At 40.2% G+C, this 18,994-nt stretch overlaps 1 protein-coding gene across 1 annotated transcript in view; it reads right to left on the bottom strand.

Moving 5' to 3' along the window:
- Nucleotides 1-1,664: 1,664 nt before the first annotated feature.
- NUFIP1 (nuclear FMR1 interacting protein 1) overlaps nt 1,665-18,994 on the bottom strand; it is a 21,349-nt gene continuing 4,019 nt past the window's right edge. The window contains 5 exon segments of the mRNA XM_059839056.1: nt 1,665-3,851; nt 6,438-6,670; nt 7,538-7,666; nt 9,194-9,456; nt 13,128-13,220. Coding sequence (XP_059695039.1) covers nt 3,513-3,851; nt 6,438-6,670; nt 7,538-7,666; nt 9,194-9,456; nt 13,128-13,220 — 1,057 coding nt within the window. The 3' untranslated portion in view covers nt 1,665-3,512.

Here is an 18,994-nt window from a genome sequence, read left to right as displayed (position 1 = left end):
AAGAAGCATCCACAGAAGAGCTGTGGATGCTCCCTCCCTGGAAGTGTTCAAGGCCAGGTTGGATGGTTCTTTGAGCAACATATTCTAGTGGAAGGTGTTCCTGCCCATTGGAGAAGGTTGGAACCAGATATCCTTAAGGACCCTTCCAACCCAAACCATTCTATTACTGTCTTTACTATGTCTGGAAAGTTTCTAGGCTCATGTGTTCCACCTTCAGTGGGGTCAAGGTGAAGCTGATGAGTCTGTAGGTCCTGAGATCCTCCTGAACTGATACTTGTTTTCTTTCCAGTCCTCATGAACTTTCTCCAATTGTCTTGTGCTTTCACAGACAGTCAGAACGATGCAGTATGCTGAATAGACAGCTAGAGGAATGCAGCATTCCAGTGCAGACTTCTGCCTTTGACCAAAAAAACAGCCCAAAGAGCCTGTATTTATTCCTCAGCATTTTTCAAACATCTAAGATCTGCTAGGACTGCATGACTGTCATTCTGAATAATGACTGCACCACATGACTTGGATTAGCAGTCACAGGAACAAGGGTAAACACAACGGACAGCCAGATGTGACACAGAGGGGCATAGTGTTGGCAGCAGGGACAGCACCTCCCTTTGGTGCAGGGCTAATCAAACCACCCCTTCTCCTGTGCTTTCAGTGCAAGGACTGCAACATCATCATGTAAAATCAGCTGCAAAAGCCCTCACTGACCAAGGAGTCACGCAGATTAGAAATGCACCCATCACTTGTTTCCCTCACCCTCCCAGGAGCAGCTGAGCTGTAGCACAAAGGATTCTGCTCACAGGCAAGCCTAAGTTGCCTAAGCTGCACCTCCACAAATGAGTAGTCTTGATTTTTTTCTTCCCTCTCTCCACTCTTCTAGCTCAGTAGGTGAGATGGGTTTAAAACAAACAAAAACCAGCAAAGCCCAAGGGAACTGAATTTAAACTAGACGCCTACAACTACATTTTCAGTAGCTAAGTTATAAAAGAAGAAAGATAAAAAATAAAATTTCAGAAGTGTGAAGGTTGTCACTGGAATATTTTTATCTAAAGTGAGTCACAAAGACTGAGCAGTAGGATTCTTTTTTTCTTAATAACACTGCAAAAAAAAAAAACTTTAAGAAACTACAACCCCAAATCAAGACAATGAGAAAGCTAAAAGCTACACAAAGCACTGGCTCCAGCAGCATGCTGGAGACAACAGGCTCTTCTTACAGACACAGAGAGGTATTTTATTTGAGTGAACAAAACCCACCTCTGCAAACACAGAGCAGACAAAACTGCAGGGACCAGAAAAGCCTGCAGGCATTTGAGAGTACCAGAGAAGGCCATTATGGCACCTTCCCTATACAAAGGCTGAATCCAAAGTACTAAGAAAGCACAACCTTGATGAGCAGGAAGGGGTCTGTGAAGTCTGAACATAGTCTGGAAGAACACAAAAAGAAAAGTAGGGGAAGAGGAAAGGACAGAGACCTCCTACCATTGACCAAGACTGCAATTCAGGGTTTGACATCACTGCAGTGTCTGTCTCCACATGGCTGCTATATGAGTTGCCAGAAATGGCTTGTTATAAGAAAAATAGCAGTTCTTCATGTATGTAACAAGTCCTAGGTTAAAACTTCTATCTATATGAAACAGACTTTTAAAAAGATTCTTTTTCTGACAAAGTTTTTGGTTTTGTGTGAAAGTTTAATGTTCTTAAGTCATAGTGACAACAGTATAAAGAATTCTTGGTAAAGGTTTTCTCTTTTTAAACACAAGGTCAAAAAGTACAGTCAAAGAAAGCTCTGCCATCACCTTGATAGGACACAGGGTTGTTTAAAGTGCAAATTAATAGCAAATTTAAGACAACCATTTCTCTTTCTGCAGCTGTTACTTATGCTTTCAACAGTACTGGTACCACTCCACTGTGAAACCAGGTTCTGCTCGAGTGCCAGATCTCCGTGGCTGAGTGTTCCTCGTTGGTATTTTCATTGCAGTAAAACTGTAAGAGCCAGAGGCAAGTCAGTGAGATTGAGATGGCTCGTGAGATCATCATGGGAAGAATGAATCATCTGCCTTGGAAATATAAATGTTTATGATCACTGCTTCTATTCTGCACATATATCCTTGAGACACACAACTTTTACAAGGGTGTTGGTATTTATATAATTCCATAAATTTAGACAGTGCATTACAAACACAATATGCAGTTGTAGTTATAAATAGCGGAGCAGCAGGACAGAATTTTCAACTACTTCTCGTTTCCTATACTCCACAAATGAGATGTGTGGCACAAGTTAAGGAACTAAAGGAAAGAAAATACAGTTATTAGGCAACAAAAAACCCTCATGTGAATCTCCCTATTTCATGTGGCGGAATGGAAGGCTAGACTTCTACCAAAGAAAAAGAAAATAAGGCCAGTCCCTGAAAGTTAATGGCAATATTTAACCATGACTAAAAGACAAAGAGCAGATTCTGAAGTGGAGGTTTTGAGAATAGATTATTTTTGTGGTGTGTTTTCAGTGTCAATGTTACAAAACACCTGCCCTTGATAAGAAGCATTCTGACAAACAAATGCACAATATAATCAAAAGACTAAACTTGTTTCTAAACCTTGGCTGATGCTTCTTTTTTAATGGCCACAACACTACGGATGAATGCACAAAGCCACAAAGAAAACCAGTCGCTGGGTGCCTTAGGAGTATTGTGACAATGTACCAAGGCGTTCTTCCAGAAGGCCAACCAAAAAATTCCCAATGTAACCAGTAACTCTTGGTAAGCTTTCTAAACTTTGATAATGATATTGAGGGCTTGCTTCAGGAGTTAATTTGTCAGGCAATAACTGTAACAGAAGTTGAAGTTCAATACTGGGTACCTGAGTTCAACCAGCAACCCAGCACTGATGCAAGCAGTTATAGTATTTATTTTTTTTTTAAATAAATAAAACCTGCACCCTTGTTTCCATTTCTCTGTTCAATTAACAACTTAATTCAGGGAGGAAGAGGCTCCTGGCAGAAGCAGTACTTTTTGAGACAGGTCAGTTATATCTTCCATATTTTACACTGGCTATATTAGATTTATATTGGATGTATCTTGTAACAGCTGCAGTGAAACAATGTGTGCACTGAATTGCCATTTTGAAACTACACTGAAATACTTCTGGACGCTCAAGATACTCCACACACACGAGACCATGACTTCACATGAAGAAAATCCATCCTACTTGGCTCTGGGGATGGACTCACACACATTCCATAAAAAGGTAAGACACAGAACTCTGAAGCTCTAGAGCAGGAATCTGCATCTACTCTAGGGAAGGTCATATTCTGTGCCACTGCTGCCTTTATGCCATGTGGATATGGAATTACTCAACATGTTTTCCAAGGAAATGGCCACCTAGGGCAGAACAGATTAGGAAAGTGGTTTTAACAGCTCTCAGTATGTACTTTAATGATTTTTTGTTACACTGATGTCTTTCAAAAAGCATCAGTTGAGTAGAAAATGTGAGCCTTTACTGTCCATAACAGACATCCTCTATGGTGCTCCTTCACACTGAATTGATGGGGTTTCCCACGTGTCCTCATCTGCCAACTGAGCCATCTGTGAAGTCTGATCCACAGGTTCTTTCTCACCCTGGGCTATTAATAATGCATCTTCTTGTCCTCCTTCTAACTGAAGGTCAGAGCTACAAGAACAATTAGATTCACCAGGTTTTTCCATAGAAGGCTCTGCTGTAGGTGTAGAAGACTGTTCAGTTTCTGCTTCAGCCTGTGGTTCTGTTTTAAGATGAAGTCCAAACGTGTTATTTCTGATGAGGTATCGAACACACTGCAAAATCACATTCCTCTCGTGCCGAATGTCCTGGGCCAGTAGCTGGAAATTAAAAAAAAGAGAAGATGATGCACATTTCCATCTATTGCTCTGTAGCTGATACAAGCATAGCAACATATACTGATCTACTCAGTGATTTCCAACATCTTTCAAGTTAAGCAGTTGGGTCTCTCACACAGGTCCTGGGCACATGGGGCTGGAGACTGCCATACCACAGAGACAATGATGTTCTCAAATCACAGACTGTAATACCAGGCCATGCATTCCACAGACTGTAATACCAGGCCATGCATTCCAGTACAGCAGGTCTATTATCATTTTTCACACTTTGAGTTATACTGTAACTGCAATTTCATATCCCATGCATTTTTAATTTAAACCTCCTATGAGTAAAAGATAAATACAAGGAAAGGGCATCTTTCATCAGGTACCAGACCATGGATTTAAACAGCAATAACTGGTCTGGGCTATAATACATATACCAACCTAATTCTAGTAGCTTAATGTGCTAGAGGCCTTTCTCATTGACTTTAACCTCATTAAGGTTCACTTTGGTAGCAGGAAAAAGAAACCTATCAGCCAGAGAGCCGAATGAACCTTTTTCAATGTGAGTGTCAGCAGAACTAGTAGTATGGACAAACAAAATCTGAGCCAAGAGGCTAAATTTGTAACTACCTTATCAGTTGCACTAGAGCTGTATTACACACTGCAGGAGATTTGGCTAAGCTTGGCTAGTAATGTCATCAAGAAGCGCGTTTTTGTTGTTACAAGTTTCAACAGTGGTTTAACCAGCCACTTTCAAGCCTGAGTATTTCTACTTAGATCAGCTGCGAAGAGGTGTTACAAGCAGCTGACACCTAAAATGAGCCTTCAGGAATCTTCCATATGAACTAGGAGATGTACTTCAGGGCAGACAAGGGACAGAGTGATGTTCTCTTTGTTTGACTGGGAAAAACTGGTGAATTCCCAAATGGCCAAATTAGGGCCCAGCAGGGCTGCAGAAATTACCCTATCAAAGACTGTATCTTTGTATTTCATTTTTTAACGCAGGGATGGGTATCAGTGGAGTGACAGTACACAAGCTTTTGATTTTGTCAGCACAGAGAATGACTAAATACACATTAGTGTTAGCATGTCCACAGTAAATATGTTTTAGTAGTGCCCAAGCTCACTGCTGAATGACTGCCAAGAGATACCTGCAGCTTTTCTCCTACCTCCTTTTCATTTTTTTTAACGCATCATTTCATTGATACAACAACCTTTTTTCAGTATTCTAATGTACTTTCTGGATCCATTTTGTAAAGTTTCAACCTTGCTCCCTCCCAAGGTTTTTGCACAGTAACCATTTCTAATGACAGTGGAAGCCTACCTGCAAACCTCAGGCCCTCCTCTGTGATTCACAGCCACAGTACACATTCTTTAAAAACAACTCTGAGCAATCTGAAGAGGCAAAAAAACCTCACTAAAATGCCATTTTAAAAATGGACTATACTGGCAAGCTTCAACTCAGGTTTCCTATGTATTGCCAGCTTCTCTCAGTATGTGGGACTTCATCTGACTTTCTTCCAGAGTCGTCACTGCTTTGATCACCAAAAACTTTGAAGAGCAAGTGATAAAGGCAACTGCATGCTTAGGGAGCCACACAAGGGACAAACACTTCCTTTTCAGTCACTAGGAACTTTAATTCTTGGCAGCAATAAAGTACTATGTGCTAAAAAGACTACCAAGGGATTTCTCCCACATCAGCAGCTTGAGTCGTACCTTATCAGGTATCTCTTGCTGAAACATCCTGTGCTATTTCAGAGCTCTGATGTCAGTGGCACCCTGCTTTCTCCTGTGTTTTGCCCACTGCAAGTTTTCCCTTGATGGAGGAGCTTCATGCCATTTATAGACTCACAAGAGTAGTACTGCTTTTGAGCAATAAACACAATAAAAGCTCCAAGGTTTTGTCAGAGCTTTCTAAAGAAAGACACCAAGCTTTGTGGCCAAGTGGATTGCTCTGCACTGCTACTGGGAATACCTTGCACTCACCCCAACAAACCTCCTTCTACACTTCTGAGACACCAACCTGCTGTTCTTCAAGGTGCTGTCCCTCCCTCAGATTGATCAAAACATGCCTAGAGAAGAAACCCTTCTGCAAACAGGTTGCAGCAAAACATCATTCTGTATTTTAAGTCACCAACACACTTCTCAACAAGATCTCTTTGCATGTGCAAAAAGCACTGTGTGCTCTTCCAGCAGAGGAAGGCGGCTGAACAGCAAAGCTGGGAGCAAAAAGATCAGAACACGGCTGCTGGGATTACATACAACCCAAACCTACTGGATACTGACACAGGGAAGGGAAGAGAAGAGGGAGGAACAAAGGGTTTGTTCCTTGTGCAGCTCATTTCAGACACATGATTCAGTTGTCATCCCTTGCTTACCAAAGTGAGTTGTTACCTGAATGCATGCCAGGGTATTTCTATTTGTCTATTAAAGCATCTTCACCTTCTCCAAGTGAAACACTCACTTTACTATTCTTAAGCCAGGCCCTGTGCTAACAGACTGCTCTAACTTCCCACAGGGAAGAGGAGAAACATTCACAAGCAGTTCTACTCTTGCACAGGAGGCATTATTTTAGCCTCTTACCATTTCCAGCAGAGTTGGACGGCGCTTGGGAAGACGAGGTAATGTTTTCCTGCCCCGCTTATCAGGCCCTCTGGGGGTACGTGCATTTGAATTCGAGCTCCTTAACGCTGTGCCTGCGCATTCTGGGCGGTTTTGATTTGGTTTCCGACTCTGAGGAGCAGGAGTAGTTTGAGGCGTATTTCTGAGCACAGCCTGGTTTCTCTCAGCTTTTGTTGCAGTCTTGACAGGGATTTCTTAAAGAAAAAGAACACACTTTCATCTCAAACTTAAAAGCCTCTTCAATATGCTCATATCCCCATGCACTGGCAGTTCGTTAGTAATATTCTTGGTCACACAACCTGATGTGAAGATGTTCAAGGTTTACTTAGAGGAAGAGAGGGTTTTTTTGGCTTGGGTTTTCTTTTTAAATACAAAGAATAATCTCTAAACATTCACAGAAAGGAAAACAATTTCAATTCTACAGCACAAAAAGAAAAGGAAAAGGAATAACACCTGACTGAGATTTTCAAACCTCTACCCTCTTATCATTTAAGAAGTACCTTGATTCACATTATAGCTTGCTGCAAATTTGGCTGCTGAGAAAATCATGATACAGTTAGGGCAGAGGATGCTACATGCTCTCTAACTTTGGGTAGGGCACCCAGGGCAAGTAAGGCTTGGTAAATATTTGCAAAAACAAGCACCAGCAGCAATTCCTCGCCACACACTGATTCATACACTCAGAGAAGCAAAAAATCCAAGTAACAGAGAGTTCAAGTCCTACTGCAATACCCAGCAGCCTTCTGTGGAAAAAGCCCTTAAGGATGTGGAAATTAGTTCATGGAGTGACAACAGCTTTTTCCTGGCACTATTCAAACATGATTTGAAACAAGACTGAAAACAGGTTCCTTATTTTCCCCCAACTAGGGGAGAAAAGGCTTGGGAAATTTGATGATACACAACTTAATCAAAGACATTTTATGCCTCCTCTCTCAACCCAGGACATGCTGCTGAGGAAAGGACAGCAAAAAAAAGCCACCGTCCTGCTTGCAGTCCCCGTCACTGCAGTGTGACACAGGGTAGAAGGGGAGAGGAGAAGGGCAGAGGTTGTTTCCACACACCTTCGGGCTCGCTGTCGGATGCGCTGCCATAGTTGGCCGACAGCGCGCTAAGGGCAGAGGTCACCTGCCTGGGGACAACTGTCGTTCCCAGTCTCCCATCCTCCTCAGCTGCCTCATCCTTGTCAGATTCTGTAGGGAAAGAAAAGGCAAGAGGGATTTTTCCCAACAATCCTGCCAACATCCAGCTTTGCTGCCAAATCCCCATCTCAGCACCACACACACCTGATGTTGGGCACCATTGCTCAATGGTGCTGTGGACTGATAGAAAACCCCTCACCTGTCTAACCCTCTATAGATAGGGGGTGGCAAACTGGTGCCTCCACTGGTTTATAGTCCTGCCAGCAAAGCTACTGAAACAAAAAGTTTCCTGAACACAAGTTTCCTGAAGCTCAGCAGAAAGCTGAGCTTTCTGGTTCCTTCTTTGCGTACCAAATATAATTATAAGTTTTGTTATTAAATGTAAGTAAAGAGAGAGAGAGGATTTCATAATAAATTTTGAAGTGTTGGTGGATTTAGTTCTGAGATGGAGGAGAAGGATTTAGAAGACAATCAGGGGGAATTAGAAAAAAAAAAAAAAGAAAAAAAAAAAGGAGAATTAAAAAGATGCACCTATACATAAAAATAATAGATTTGGGCTGATTTTTTTTTTTTTTTTAATTCTACTTAGTTATATTGTGTTTGTTATTATTTGTTCTGGCTGTATTTCTCAATTGTATAAAAAGTTGCAACTAGCTTTAATATTGTTTTATTAAGGGCTACCACATTCCTTTTCTACCTACTATAATAGAGGTCACTAGCTGTACTTTGGCATAATTAGACCTTTTATCATTAAGTAAAACACAGATGCTGCAGGGAAATACATAGATATTTAAGCATACTTAAGTTTCCCAACATGCAAAGATTAATGGAGAAAACAAATTGCATAGGGATGCTGAGTTCTTGTTCTCACTAATTGAAGATTATGTTTTCAAGAGGAAAAACTCAGCATCAGACATCTTTCCAGGGAATGTATTCTACCCTTGTTGCTAAAAATAGCCAGAGTATAAGTCAGCTTACATGCCATATTCTAGAAGTACTGCATCACTGCTGACTATATTATGAATAGTTAGATCTGAAGAATTTATATTGCTGCCAGCATGAGGAAACAAGAGATGCTCACAAAAAAAAAAAAAAAAACCCCAACAAAAAACCAAACCCAAAAAAACTAAGCAGGAATACTTCAGAGAACACACACATATGGAGAATATCAAGAGTAATAATACAGCAAAGAACAGAATTAAAAGTAAAATACTGACATTTTAAGCAATTCACTTAACTCATACAAGGAAATCCATTTGTTTTCACTTTCTAAATACTGTTGTTTTCAAAACCACAAAGGGACATTTAACAGTCTTTAAAAATAATTTGGCTGTTGAAGTACTTCATTCTCCTTCTGGTTTTATAAAAACTTTCTTATCTCTCTTATGTTAATTTAGCAACCTACATTGGTGCTGCATGGCCTTTAGACTACTGTACAATATTTACATCAGACCATGTAACACTGAACACAAAGTTCATGTCAGACTTCCAAAACGGTAACTAGCAAGAACCAAGTCTCAGCATGTAAACTTAAAACAATCATTTAAAATAAAACTTCTCCAAGTTCCTTAATCTTACCAACATCACCGTTTGCCAGAAGGCCAAGAGGGTCCATGTCTTTTTCATATGCTTGGCCTGCCAATGCATTTTGCTTTTCGTGTCCCTTTTCACATGTGCTGTTTTCTGGCCCATTGGCTTCATTTTGAGTTTTAGGTCCATGATAATCGCCACCATTTTTCTTAAATTTCTTCCAGAACGGGCGCCATTGTCTTCTCCTGTGTCTTCGTTGATGGCCAAGAGCTTCTCCATTTTCTGGAGGTTTCCACATCCCCTTCATTTTGCTGGAGAATAGAAACGGAAAGCTCATACAGATGATAAGCTATGAGAATAAAAACAACTGATGTAACCAAATGGCTCAGGCCCTTGTTTAAGGTTCAGCAACACAGAATGATGCCAGGACTTACACCAGCTCAGCTAACATGAGGTGACAGACCATGAAATCAGTCACACCTCATCTCAGGCAGGGCAATGGGACAAAGCAGGAACTGAATGAACAGTTTTGAAGCTCACAACTTTTAGTTTTTAGTTTTCAACAAGGCCAAGGGTACATGGACTAAGAAAGTTCCTTGATAACCTGCAGCGTGAAGACATGGCATTCTCATTTCAGATAACAAAGTCAACAATACACTCTTCACTTAAGCATTAAAGTAACTCAAAACAGAGGCAATGTGAAGTTAAAAGGAAAGCATCTACTATAAACATTCTTTCACTGCTGAAGTCCCTTTTTTCTAGTTACAGCTCTGAGAAGCATCTTGCTGCACCAAATCCATTCAGCCATCTGACACCATCAGCTGTAATGACTACCTACTCCCGCCTCCAACCAACATGCCATTCATCTTTCCCATTCCAAGAAAAAGGAATAAAAGAAATGTCCATCAGGATAATGCATTTTTTAAAAAACTGAAACAAAATAACAAGTCCTGAAATACAGGAAGAGCACAGCATGCTGGTTCCACTTATCTTTCACAGTTCTGTTATCTTCCAGGTTATCCTACAAACACATGTTGATAGGAAGATACCTGGAAAGCTTAACAAACTGGTTGAATTCTATAGATACAAGAATAAATGTGACCAAGAGAGAAAAGCAAATATAGAAGGGACAGCTGAAGCTTTCTGAAAATATTTATTTCCAAGCAACAGAAACTTAATTCAGCAAAACAGGACTGTAACTAATCAGCAGTACATTACAACAGCAAAAACGACACAAGATCTCCTGTCCTCAATGAACCTCATGGTTTGTTCTGCCTCAGCCTCACCTACAGCACAGCTGAGGTCCTATTATCCCTCATTTGGGATGCTGACTTCATGTCTGGCATTGCTAAAATCTTGCAGCAAGGTGTTAATATTTTGTGACAAAAGACTTTTTGTTTGTCTTCATTCTGAGGTCTAAACAAGTCATTTAGTAACCCATTCTTCTTGAGTTAGAAGAACCAGTGTATAATTACACTTTATTCACCTCCTGCACCTATGCAATCTTTCTAGGCCTCCATCATACAGCCCTTTCAAGCCACCCACTACTTTGTTTGTTCAGAAATGTTCCTGTTACCAGCATTCCTCTCTTCCATGCTTTTCTGGCTTTATCAAGTCCTTCCTTAGAGGAGAACAAGGCCAGTCATAACAAAAATTACTTTATATCACAACAAAACATATTTAATTTCATTCTCCAGTCACTTCACGACAATGTCTAACGCTGATTGCTCATCCCTGATGGCATCACCCACCACAGTGTTCCTGTGGTACAAGTGGCAAGCCACTGCCTTCCTGTGCATCAGTCCCTCACCCACAAAAGAAGGCTAATATTATCTCCTATGATTCAACTCCAACAAGAGAGAAAACTGCATTTCTGAATTTGCCCAACCACACTCTAAATTCAGCATGTTGTACAACCTAGAAGACATTGAGCAAATACAGGCTTAATTAAAGCTGTTGTCCTTGACCAAGGGTTAAAACCAACTTTCTAAATTCTCTGGGGCCTCAAACACCCCGAAAGAAACCTCAAGGTCAAAAACATGTCCCAACAAATATCAGCCTGGTATCTGCCTTCTTACGTTCCCTTGTGGAAGACATCCTGCTCTTCACTCTCCATTCAGTGGGCATGGAGAGCTGTGCATTACTCAGGTGTTGTGAGACACCAGACAGCCTTCCAAAGTGGTCCTTCTGCATCTCCGATCTCACACACAGGGATGCTGAGACTTAGGAGTTGCAAAGCACTTCAGACAACCACAACTGGAAAGCACCATGGAAGTGTTAAGCATCTAATCCTTTCTAAATCTTACTTGGCCATTTGCTTTAATAGTACAGCTTGCAGGGAACAAGCTGTATTCTATTTTTTCCTCACACATCAGTAAATTTGCTAGATAAACATCAATTGCAGAATCTTTACGGCTGATATACAAAGCAGAAATGACAGATTATGGACAGCTCACCAAGTCTAGAGTGCTAAGGGGAGGGAGGGAAGAAAAATAAGAGATTTCTAGAATGAACTAGAATAAAAAGTTGCTATGCAGAAGTAAAGAACCTGCAATTTTGAGGGCTTTTTTTTCCAGTTTTCCAGATATAAACCTACTAACAAATGTAACAGCATGGAATTTCTGATGGACATTTAAGGCTACTTGATGCATCTGACTCACAGCCAGGAAAGTCAGCAAATAAAACCTGTAGATATCAAACAGTTTGTTACTGTGACAAAGAAATGTCACAATATATATGTTATATATATATATATATATATATATATATATACACACACACACACACACACACACACACACATATATATATACAATATATATGTTTGCATCTTTAGTTTCAATGCCCAGGTTTGGTTCCTTGGGTGCAAAGCACTCCTCCAACTTTATATCCTTTTATGGAAGTTTTACTTCAGTCTTCTATAAACCTTTCCTTCCAGGCATGAAAGGCAACTGGTTGAGTGGGGGCAGGCAAGTGCTGGATCTTCTGAAGAACATGCTGCAACAAGGTAATTTGCACTGTCCACATTTAATAAATTACACTAACTTCTTATTCTGCACTAACTCAAACATTTTAGCATGGTGCAAGTTTGCAAGTTTTGTTTTGTTTGCTGTCATCCCTTACACAAAAAGCTAGGCAAACCCCAGCTGCACTTCCATGCAGCAAAAAAATGGCATTTAGCAAGAGCCCCTTAGGACTGAGTCTGCTCCTGCCTTCCAGCTCAGTCATTCCAGTTTAAACAAATTATATTTTAGGAGTGTGGCTCATTATAACATCTTTTTTAAAAAAACAATCTTCCCACAGGTCCTAAAGCAGAGCTAACGAAGTTAGCCAGTTCCACCTAACAATGAAACTGAGAGAGAAGAACAAAACCATGCTGGAAAATCATTTATAAGGCAGTGAACAGATAAAAATCCAAGACAAGTAAGCACCAGCTCAGAACAATGGTAGCAGATAGATTTAACCTTATTTTCATATGGTTTTCATTATAACTTAAGTAGGGCTGCTTCTTTTTTCTGCCTTCCATCATGTTTATCTTCTTCCCCTCTTCATTTGACTACTGATTTATCATCAGAAAGAAGAGAGAGCAAGAAGAAAATCTCTACTGGCCATTTTCAGATAATAAAGGATTAAATCCTGTGGAATCATTATGTTGCATGACTTTTGCCCCCATTACTACTTCTTCAGAGACCAATGTTATGCTGATCTAATGAATGGCCACTAGAAAGTGGTTTTCTCAAACAAGCCAGAATACCAGATTTTTAATGCACTTATTGTTTCATTTAACTGAAATGGACTTTGGAGCCCTATGAAGTAAACAAAAGAATATTACATCAGCAGTTTGTCAAACGGCCTGTCCTCTCTTAAAGGGCAGCCAGATTCTGTATACAGTGGAAGCAGCAAGTGCTGGGAGACCACAGTAAGAGAGCATACTTTTGAAAACTGTGGGAGGAAAGCAACAAGCTTGGTTCAAAACACTTACCCAAACTGCTGGGTAGTCAGCACTTCTCCCCTTTCCTCCTTCTGTGTCTGCATTTCCTTCTTCCTTTCAATGTTTGCCAAAGTAGGAAAATTTCTAGAAGAAAAAAATAGTTTCACTGGCTCTTAAAGGATTCACTGTAGTTTCTCAAATCCCCCTTTACCGAATCAGCTTCCTCTATAGACATGACAGCTTTTTAAAAATTTTCAAGGAAGTTTAACAGACTGTTTCTTTCTTAAAAAGGCATTAGTGAGGAAAAGAAACCTGAGTGCATTTAGGCCTACATATCCAGATGCAACAAATGAAACAAAACAAAAATTAAAAAAATATATCACATTAGCATTCTTAGATTTACCAAACCACCAAGCAAGGTACAGACAAACAGTTTGGTTACAGCCATGGACCCTCTCTTTGCCCCAACACATAACAGCACAATTTAGTCCACCTATATTATTTCTATGGAGCTTCAATTGGATTATTTGAATGACAAATAGCAAACTAGCTTTAGCAAACTAACTGCTGAGTTCTTGTAAAGTTTAAAGGTTATATGAACAGTTTTTGGGTGCACAAGATTCCTTTAATGTGACATGGAAAAGAACACAAGTTTCTTCTCGAGCAGTATTTAGCACTGTGCTCGCACACTGACCTCAAGTTCACCCGAATTACTGCCCCTTTTTAATTCTAGGTTCAAGAAAAATTGCCAGATCATGCAGATGAAAAGAAATCTACTGTTACTACCATCTTCCAACCCATTCAATCTCTTCTATTCCTCAGCTCCCTTAACATCCTTCCCTACAGACAAATGTCTCACTGGTTCCAACACACAGAGCCTGGGCAGAAGTCTTTTTACCATCAAAGCCCAAAAATGGCTACACTACTTGCTCTGCAAACATTAGTTAGCTAAATGCCAGTGCTTTGAGATAAAGGTGGTAAATGAGAAACACATGCACATGCTCCCCCAGTTTCTATATAGAAACACAAAGAATAAATATTTGATGTCTATTAAAATGGAGTAGAGAGAAACATAGAACAGCTTCTCCCTAAAAATAACTATCAAAAAGACACGTATCTTTCTTTAAATATTTAATCTTATCACATGCATTTCCCCCATACTACAGCATGAATGCTAAGTGTCACATTGATTCAAGACAGCTTCAAACACATATCAAGGGAAAAAGAGAAGCATTTTCTACAAGACAAACCTAAACACACTACAGAACTAGTCCCCTTTAAGAGGATTTGAACATGAGCTGTCAACATCTATTTTCTTTGGATTTCTCCCAGAAATCTGCCATATAGCTCAAGTGAGCACAGGGATGTGATGTTTTACCTCTGCTCCTCCCTGTTAGTTAGATTTGTTCATCCATGTTACAACACTCCCAGCACACAGCAAATGTGCAATGAACTCTTTAATCTCAAAGCTTCGTATTGACAAAGACCCCTGTGTGCTGCAGTTTTAGGAGAAGGTGCTTTCCTTCAAACACAAAGGCTCCCAGGAGGACAGCAAGCCATAAAACAAGTAGTTATACTCAAAATTTCCCCAAGCTTATTGTAGAGATTGTAGGGGGGAGGGTGTTTTAAATATAAGGGAAGACCCTAAATACTAGAGCAAAGGAGTCTTCAAATGCTCCAGCACTTATGCTGATTAAGGACATATTCAGACACGCTCTCCCAACACAATTTGAGACATGAATGCCTCCCACTTTCATTCCTGTGAGATACCACTCCCTCCACGAGCCACCGTAATGGACTGCACCAAGGCTTTCAGTTCCATTTAACTGCCAAGACTGACAGATTTCTCCTAAACCACCCTTCCAGCTGACACAGGCAGTAACTGACAGCTGGCGAGAGCTCAAGTCACAAGTCCCAGTATGCCTGCAGAAGCACATCTGAAGGCATCTGTAGCGGCTGTGTTTATCTTTCCCATCTCTTCTCAAATGTTAGATGGCATTTTACTCACTGCCTTTACCTCATGCCTTTACTGACTGAGCCCCTCCACATAAAAGACCATATGCTTAAATCCCAAGAGCTGACTTGGGCTTGCACCCTTCTAAGATGGCATGCCCTCCTCCTCTCCTAAGAAAACGATGTTCCTAAAATGTTACCTACAAACACCACTGAAGTAGAAGTACCCCAGCACTCATGCCTTGCAAACAACTTGTCAGAGCTTGAATACAAAGAGCTTCATCAGTCCCCACAGGGCTTTACAACCCTAAGCAACTTATTGTAAAAGGGAGAGTTGAACCAGGATGTGATGGTCTGGCACAGCAGACTTCATGAAGCCAGTACAGCCTGAAAGGCAGCCCTCCTTCATAGCAGCTGCAGGTCCCAACAGTATACACTTCTACATACCCAAAGCTTTCAAAATAAATTGATAGTATCAAAAAAACTGTTTTTCAGGTTAAGATAAGTATATTAAATATATCCCAACAAAGTGAGACATGCAGGTAAAGGATATCCTAAAGCTTCTAGAGACAAGGAACAGTGACACTGAGCCTAATCAATGACACATGTGTCTTAGGGAATAGATCTTTTTTTTTCTGATAAATGAGCACACTAGCCAGAGCCATGCATTTTTTTTATAGGCCAACATACTTTATCTTGCTCTCATAAACATTGAAGTAAAACAGCTCTTAGCAAGCAGTGAAGAAACAGAGCTTTGCCAACATCTAACAGAAAAGAGACCTGTTTCTATAGTAGTTTTTACAACGAATTCCTGAGTCAAGAGCTATACAAGTTCATCATTTTAATAGGAATAGCACTGTGAGCAAAATGCCTCAAAAATTTCTTGAGCTGGTCTTAATTGCATATACAAAGCCAACAGCAAAGGAGACATGGATAGCCCAAAGGGAACAAAAATGACCCAACAGAGCTGATAAAATCTTGGCTTAACTTTCCCACATCTGATTTAACCATACGTTAGCTGAGGCAGTTTCGCTACTGATCTATCCCAGCAGATCAGAGTAAACTTTATTGCATCTATGTTTACCTTGATCTATTGACTCATCCCTTCTACTTTGCTTTGTCTTCTCCACTTTTACCAAGTCACAAGAAATTATTTTCTATATGACATACTTCACTACTATGAACGCAACACCAGGGAGGATTCCAAACTACTCTAGGATTAACATTATGCAACTAGAAAACCACAAATTAATTAAAAATGGTGTGTTTAACAGTACTGGACTTCAAGCACAAAGCACATGCTCAGCCTGTGAGATGTATTGCAAGGAAATACAACAGACAATTCCTATCTGAACAAACCAATGCCAAGAGAATAAAGAAAGCGGGGCAGAAAGGGGAGAATTTACAAGCAACACACGAGCTCAAGAAAAGCCCCCAGCGTTTTATTAGGAGCTAAGCAAAAGTAAATTAAATTATTCACTTTAACACTAAAGCAGCCTTGCCACATTCTTACTAATAACCATTGCTCAAGAAATGTTGGTGAGAAACAGATGGGCTGGCAGGACCCAGATCTTGCTTGTGGAGTAGGGAAGACAGCAATACCTCATTCTGACACATTAAGGAAATGCACTGCAGATAATTCTCTTTAAGCTCATGTTAAAGAAAAAATATGCTGAAGACAGCACATTTCTCAACACTTGGAAGGGACAAGACAAATCAAAACAAGAAAAGTTGATGTCAGACTTCACAACCATCTGTCTGCAAAACACAGGGAAACCCTAAGATCCCGTGGAACTTCATCTCTATTGCTCTTTACTTAATTAGATTTCTTGGCTCAGCAGGTTCAACAGGAAAACAGCATTCCAATCCAGCATGCTTCATCCAGAGATACTCCTTACCAGCTCTCCTCCTCCTCTTTCCTCTATGAGAGTAAGCTACACTTTAAATACAAGCTCTTTCTTCAAGATTTTAAGCAGGATACACAATTGAGCAACACAGCAGCTAATTAAGAAGAAAAATCTCAACTCTGCAAGTAATTATTTATAACGGCTGAAAGAACAAGCAAGACAGGAAGCAGCATGGAAACACACATATTAAATCACTGCAACCTAATTAGGAACAAACTATTAATGACCTAAAAAGATTCATTCTTAGCTCTGACTGGAGCTTCTAGAATGAAAAAGGTTTTTTCCTGTCACTGTAAACCAAAACTGCTTAATAGCTCAGACTCCCTCTGGTGTCCCTCTTTTCTGTACAATGCAGTGTTTACTGTGAGTCAACAACAGACCTTCAGTACTAAACTGATGCTTTGCTGGTGACCCAATTAATGCTGCACAAAAGTTCCAGCTGGCTTTCTCTCTCTGCCTGCCTCCAACCCCCCCGCCTTTTTTTTTAATTAAAAAAAGAAGGATGCTCATAGAGCTTTCTCGCTGTACAAAGAGTAACAAAAGCCACCCAGGTAGTCATTCTCCACCCATCCATCACGGCTAAATAAGATGCCCACAGAAGGCCTGAAGTACCAAGATGAGGCACTACTCCATCTAGTGGCCTTGGCTCAGACAGTCCTAATCCCATTCTGCCTTTTCTGGTTGGTGCCTGTGACCACACGACTTTCTGTCCCTTGATTTTACTGTGCTGCAGTGAGCAAAGGCTTTCTGCAATGCTGTATCACAGCCAAATCAGTCACCTATAAAACCAAAAACGAGATTCTTCAGAAGCTCAGCAAAACCATCTCAGGCAGAGCATCACCCTTACAGTTAAGTGTAGATAAAGGCTGCTGTGATTTGCAGCACCCACTCCCCACACAAACAATATCCGTAATTTTACATTCAATTCCCACTTCCCTAATGTTCTAGTAGAGCACATACTGACATGTACACCTTAAACATCATTTCAACACTTAACCCTCAGCATCAGCTGCTAGACAGGAACTCTCCTGAACACTTCCCAAAACAGGGAAGTGTATGAAAAGTTGAAAACGAGTAGTAAAGACTCTCTCAGAGACTGCATATTATGGATCTTCTTCCTTGGAGCTACCATTAGAAAATTAGGTCACCAAACAACCACAACAGTAATATGTAGACTGAAAGCAAATAAAAACCAAGGCCTCAAGCATCTTTTGAATAAAAGGAAGCCTTGGAATGAAAACTAATCTAGCACCAAAACTTGCCTAATCTAACACCAAACTTATATTTGCAGAGATCACAACCAAATTCTGTCTGGTTAATGACGGCATTTTAAAAAAGGGAGAAAAAAATCTCTTGTTCTCTTGTTTCTCTATCAAAAAAGCTTTTTTTTTTTTTTTTTTTAAGAACCTATGGATTATTTTCATTTGTAAAAAATGAACAGCAGGTGCAACAGTTGACTGCTGTAATGTGCTGACATAGTGGTAAGATATCCCATTGCCTTCTGGAAATTTGCAGAAAAAGCTGAAACCGTGTACAAGGAAAAATTGAAACCTCCAAAAATGCAATTACATGGGGAGAAATTTTGCTTCTCCATACAGGAAAAAATGGGTGGGAGGCAATTAAAAAAATTCTACAATAAATTCCATTCATCTTTCTTTTTCAACAAAAACAGTGTAAAGATATATTAAGGGAAGTGAAGTTCAAAGCAAGAACACATTAACATTGCCTTCTGACATGGATGCAGGGTGGATGCATCAATAAGATTCCATCAGACCATCAGTAAGATTCCATCAGGGTTTTATTTTCACTAAAAAAAACTCCATGTGACACTGCCCTAGCTCATCACCACTGATCTCAGAATAAAATTTATATCACTTCCCATTCTGCATACAGGACTCTTGCTCGTGGAAACAAAACTCATGCACTGATCACTTGCAAGACTATTCTAAATTATCAAGAGATGTGAAGAAAGCCTGCAGCATCTCTCTCCTGCTGAGAAAGCTGCTGAGAAAGTGTGGATTTTAATCTGTTGAACTCTGAAGGGAAAAAAAAAAAAAC

This window comes from Haemorhous mexicanus, chromosome 2 (assembly GCF_027477595.1).
Source record: "Haemorhous mexicanus isolate bHaeMex1 chromosome 2, bHaeMex1.pri, whole genome shotgun sequence".
Taxonomy (NCBI): domain Eukaryota; kingdom Metazoa; phylum Chordata; class Aves; order Passeriformes; family Fringillidae; genus Haemorhous; species Haemorhous mexicanus.
This window is presented reverse-complemented; position numbering and strand designations above follow the sequence as displayed.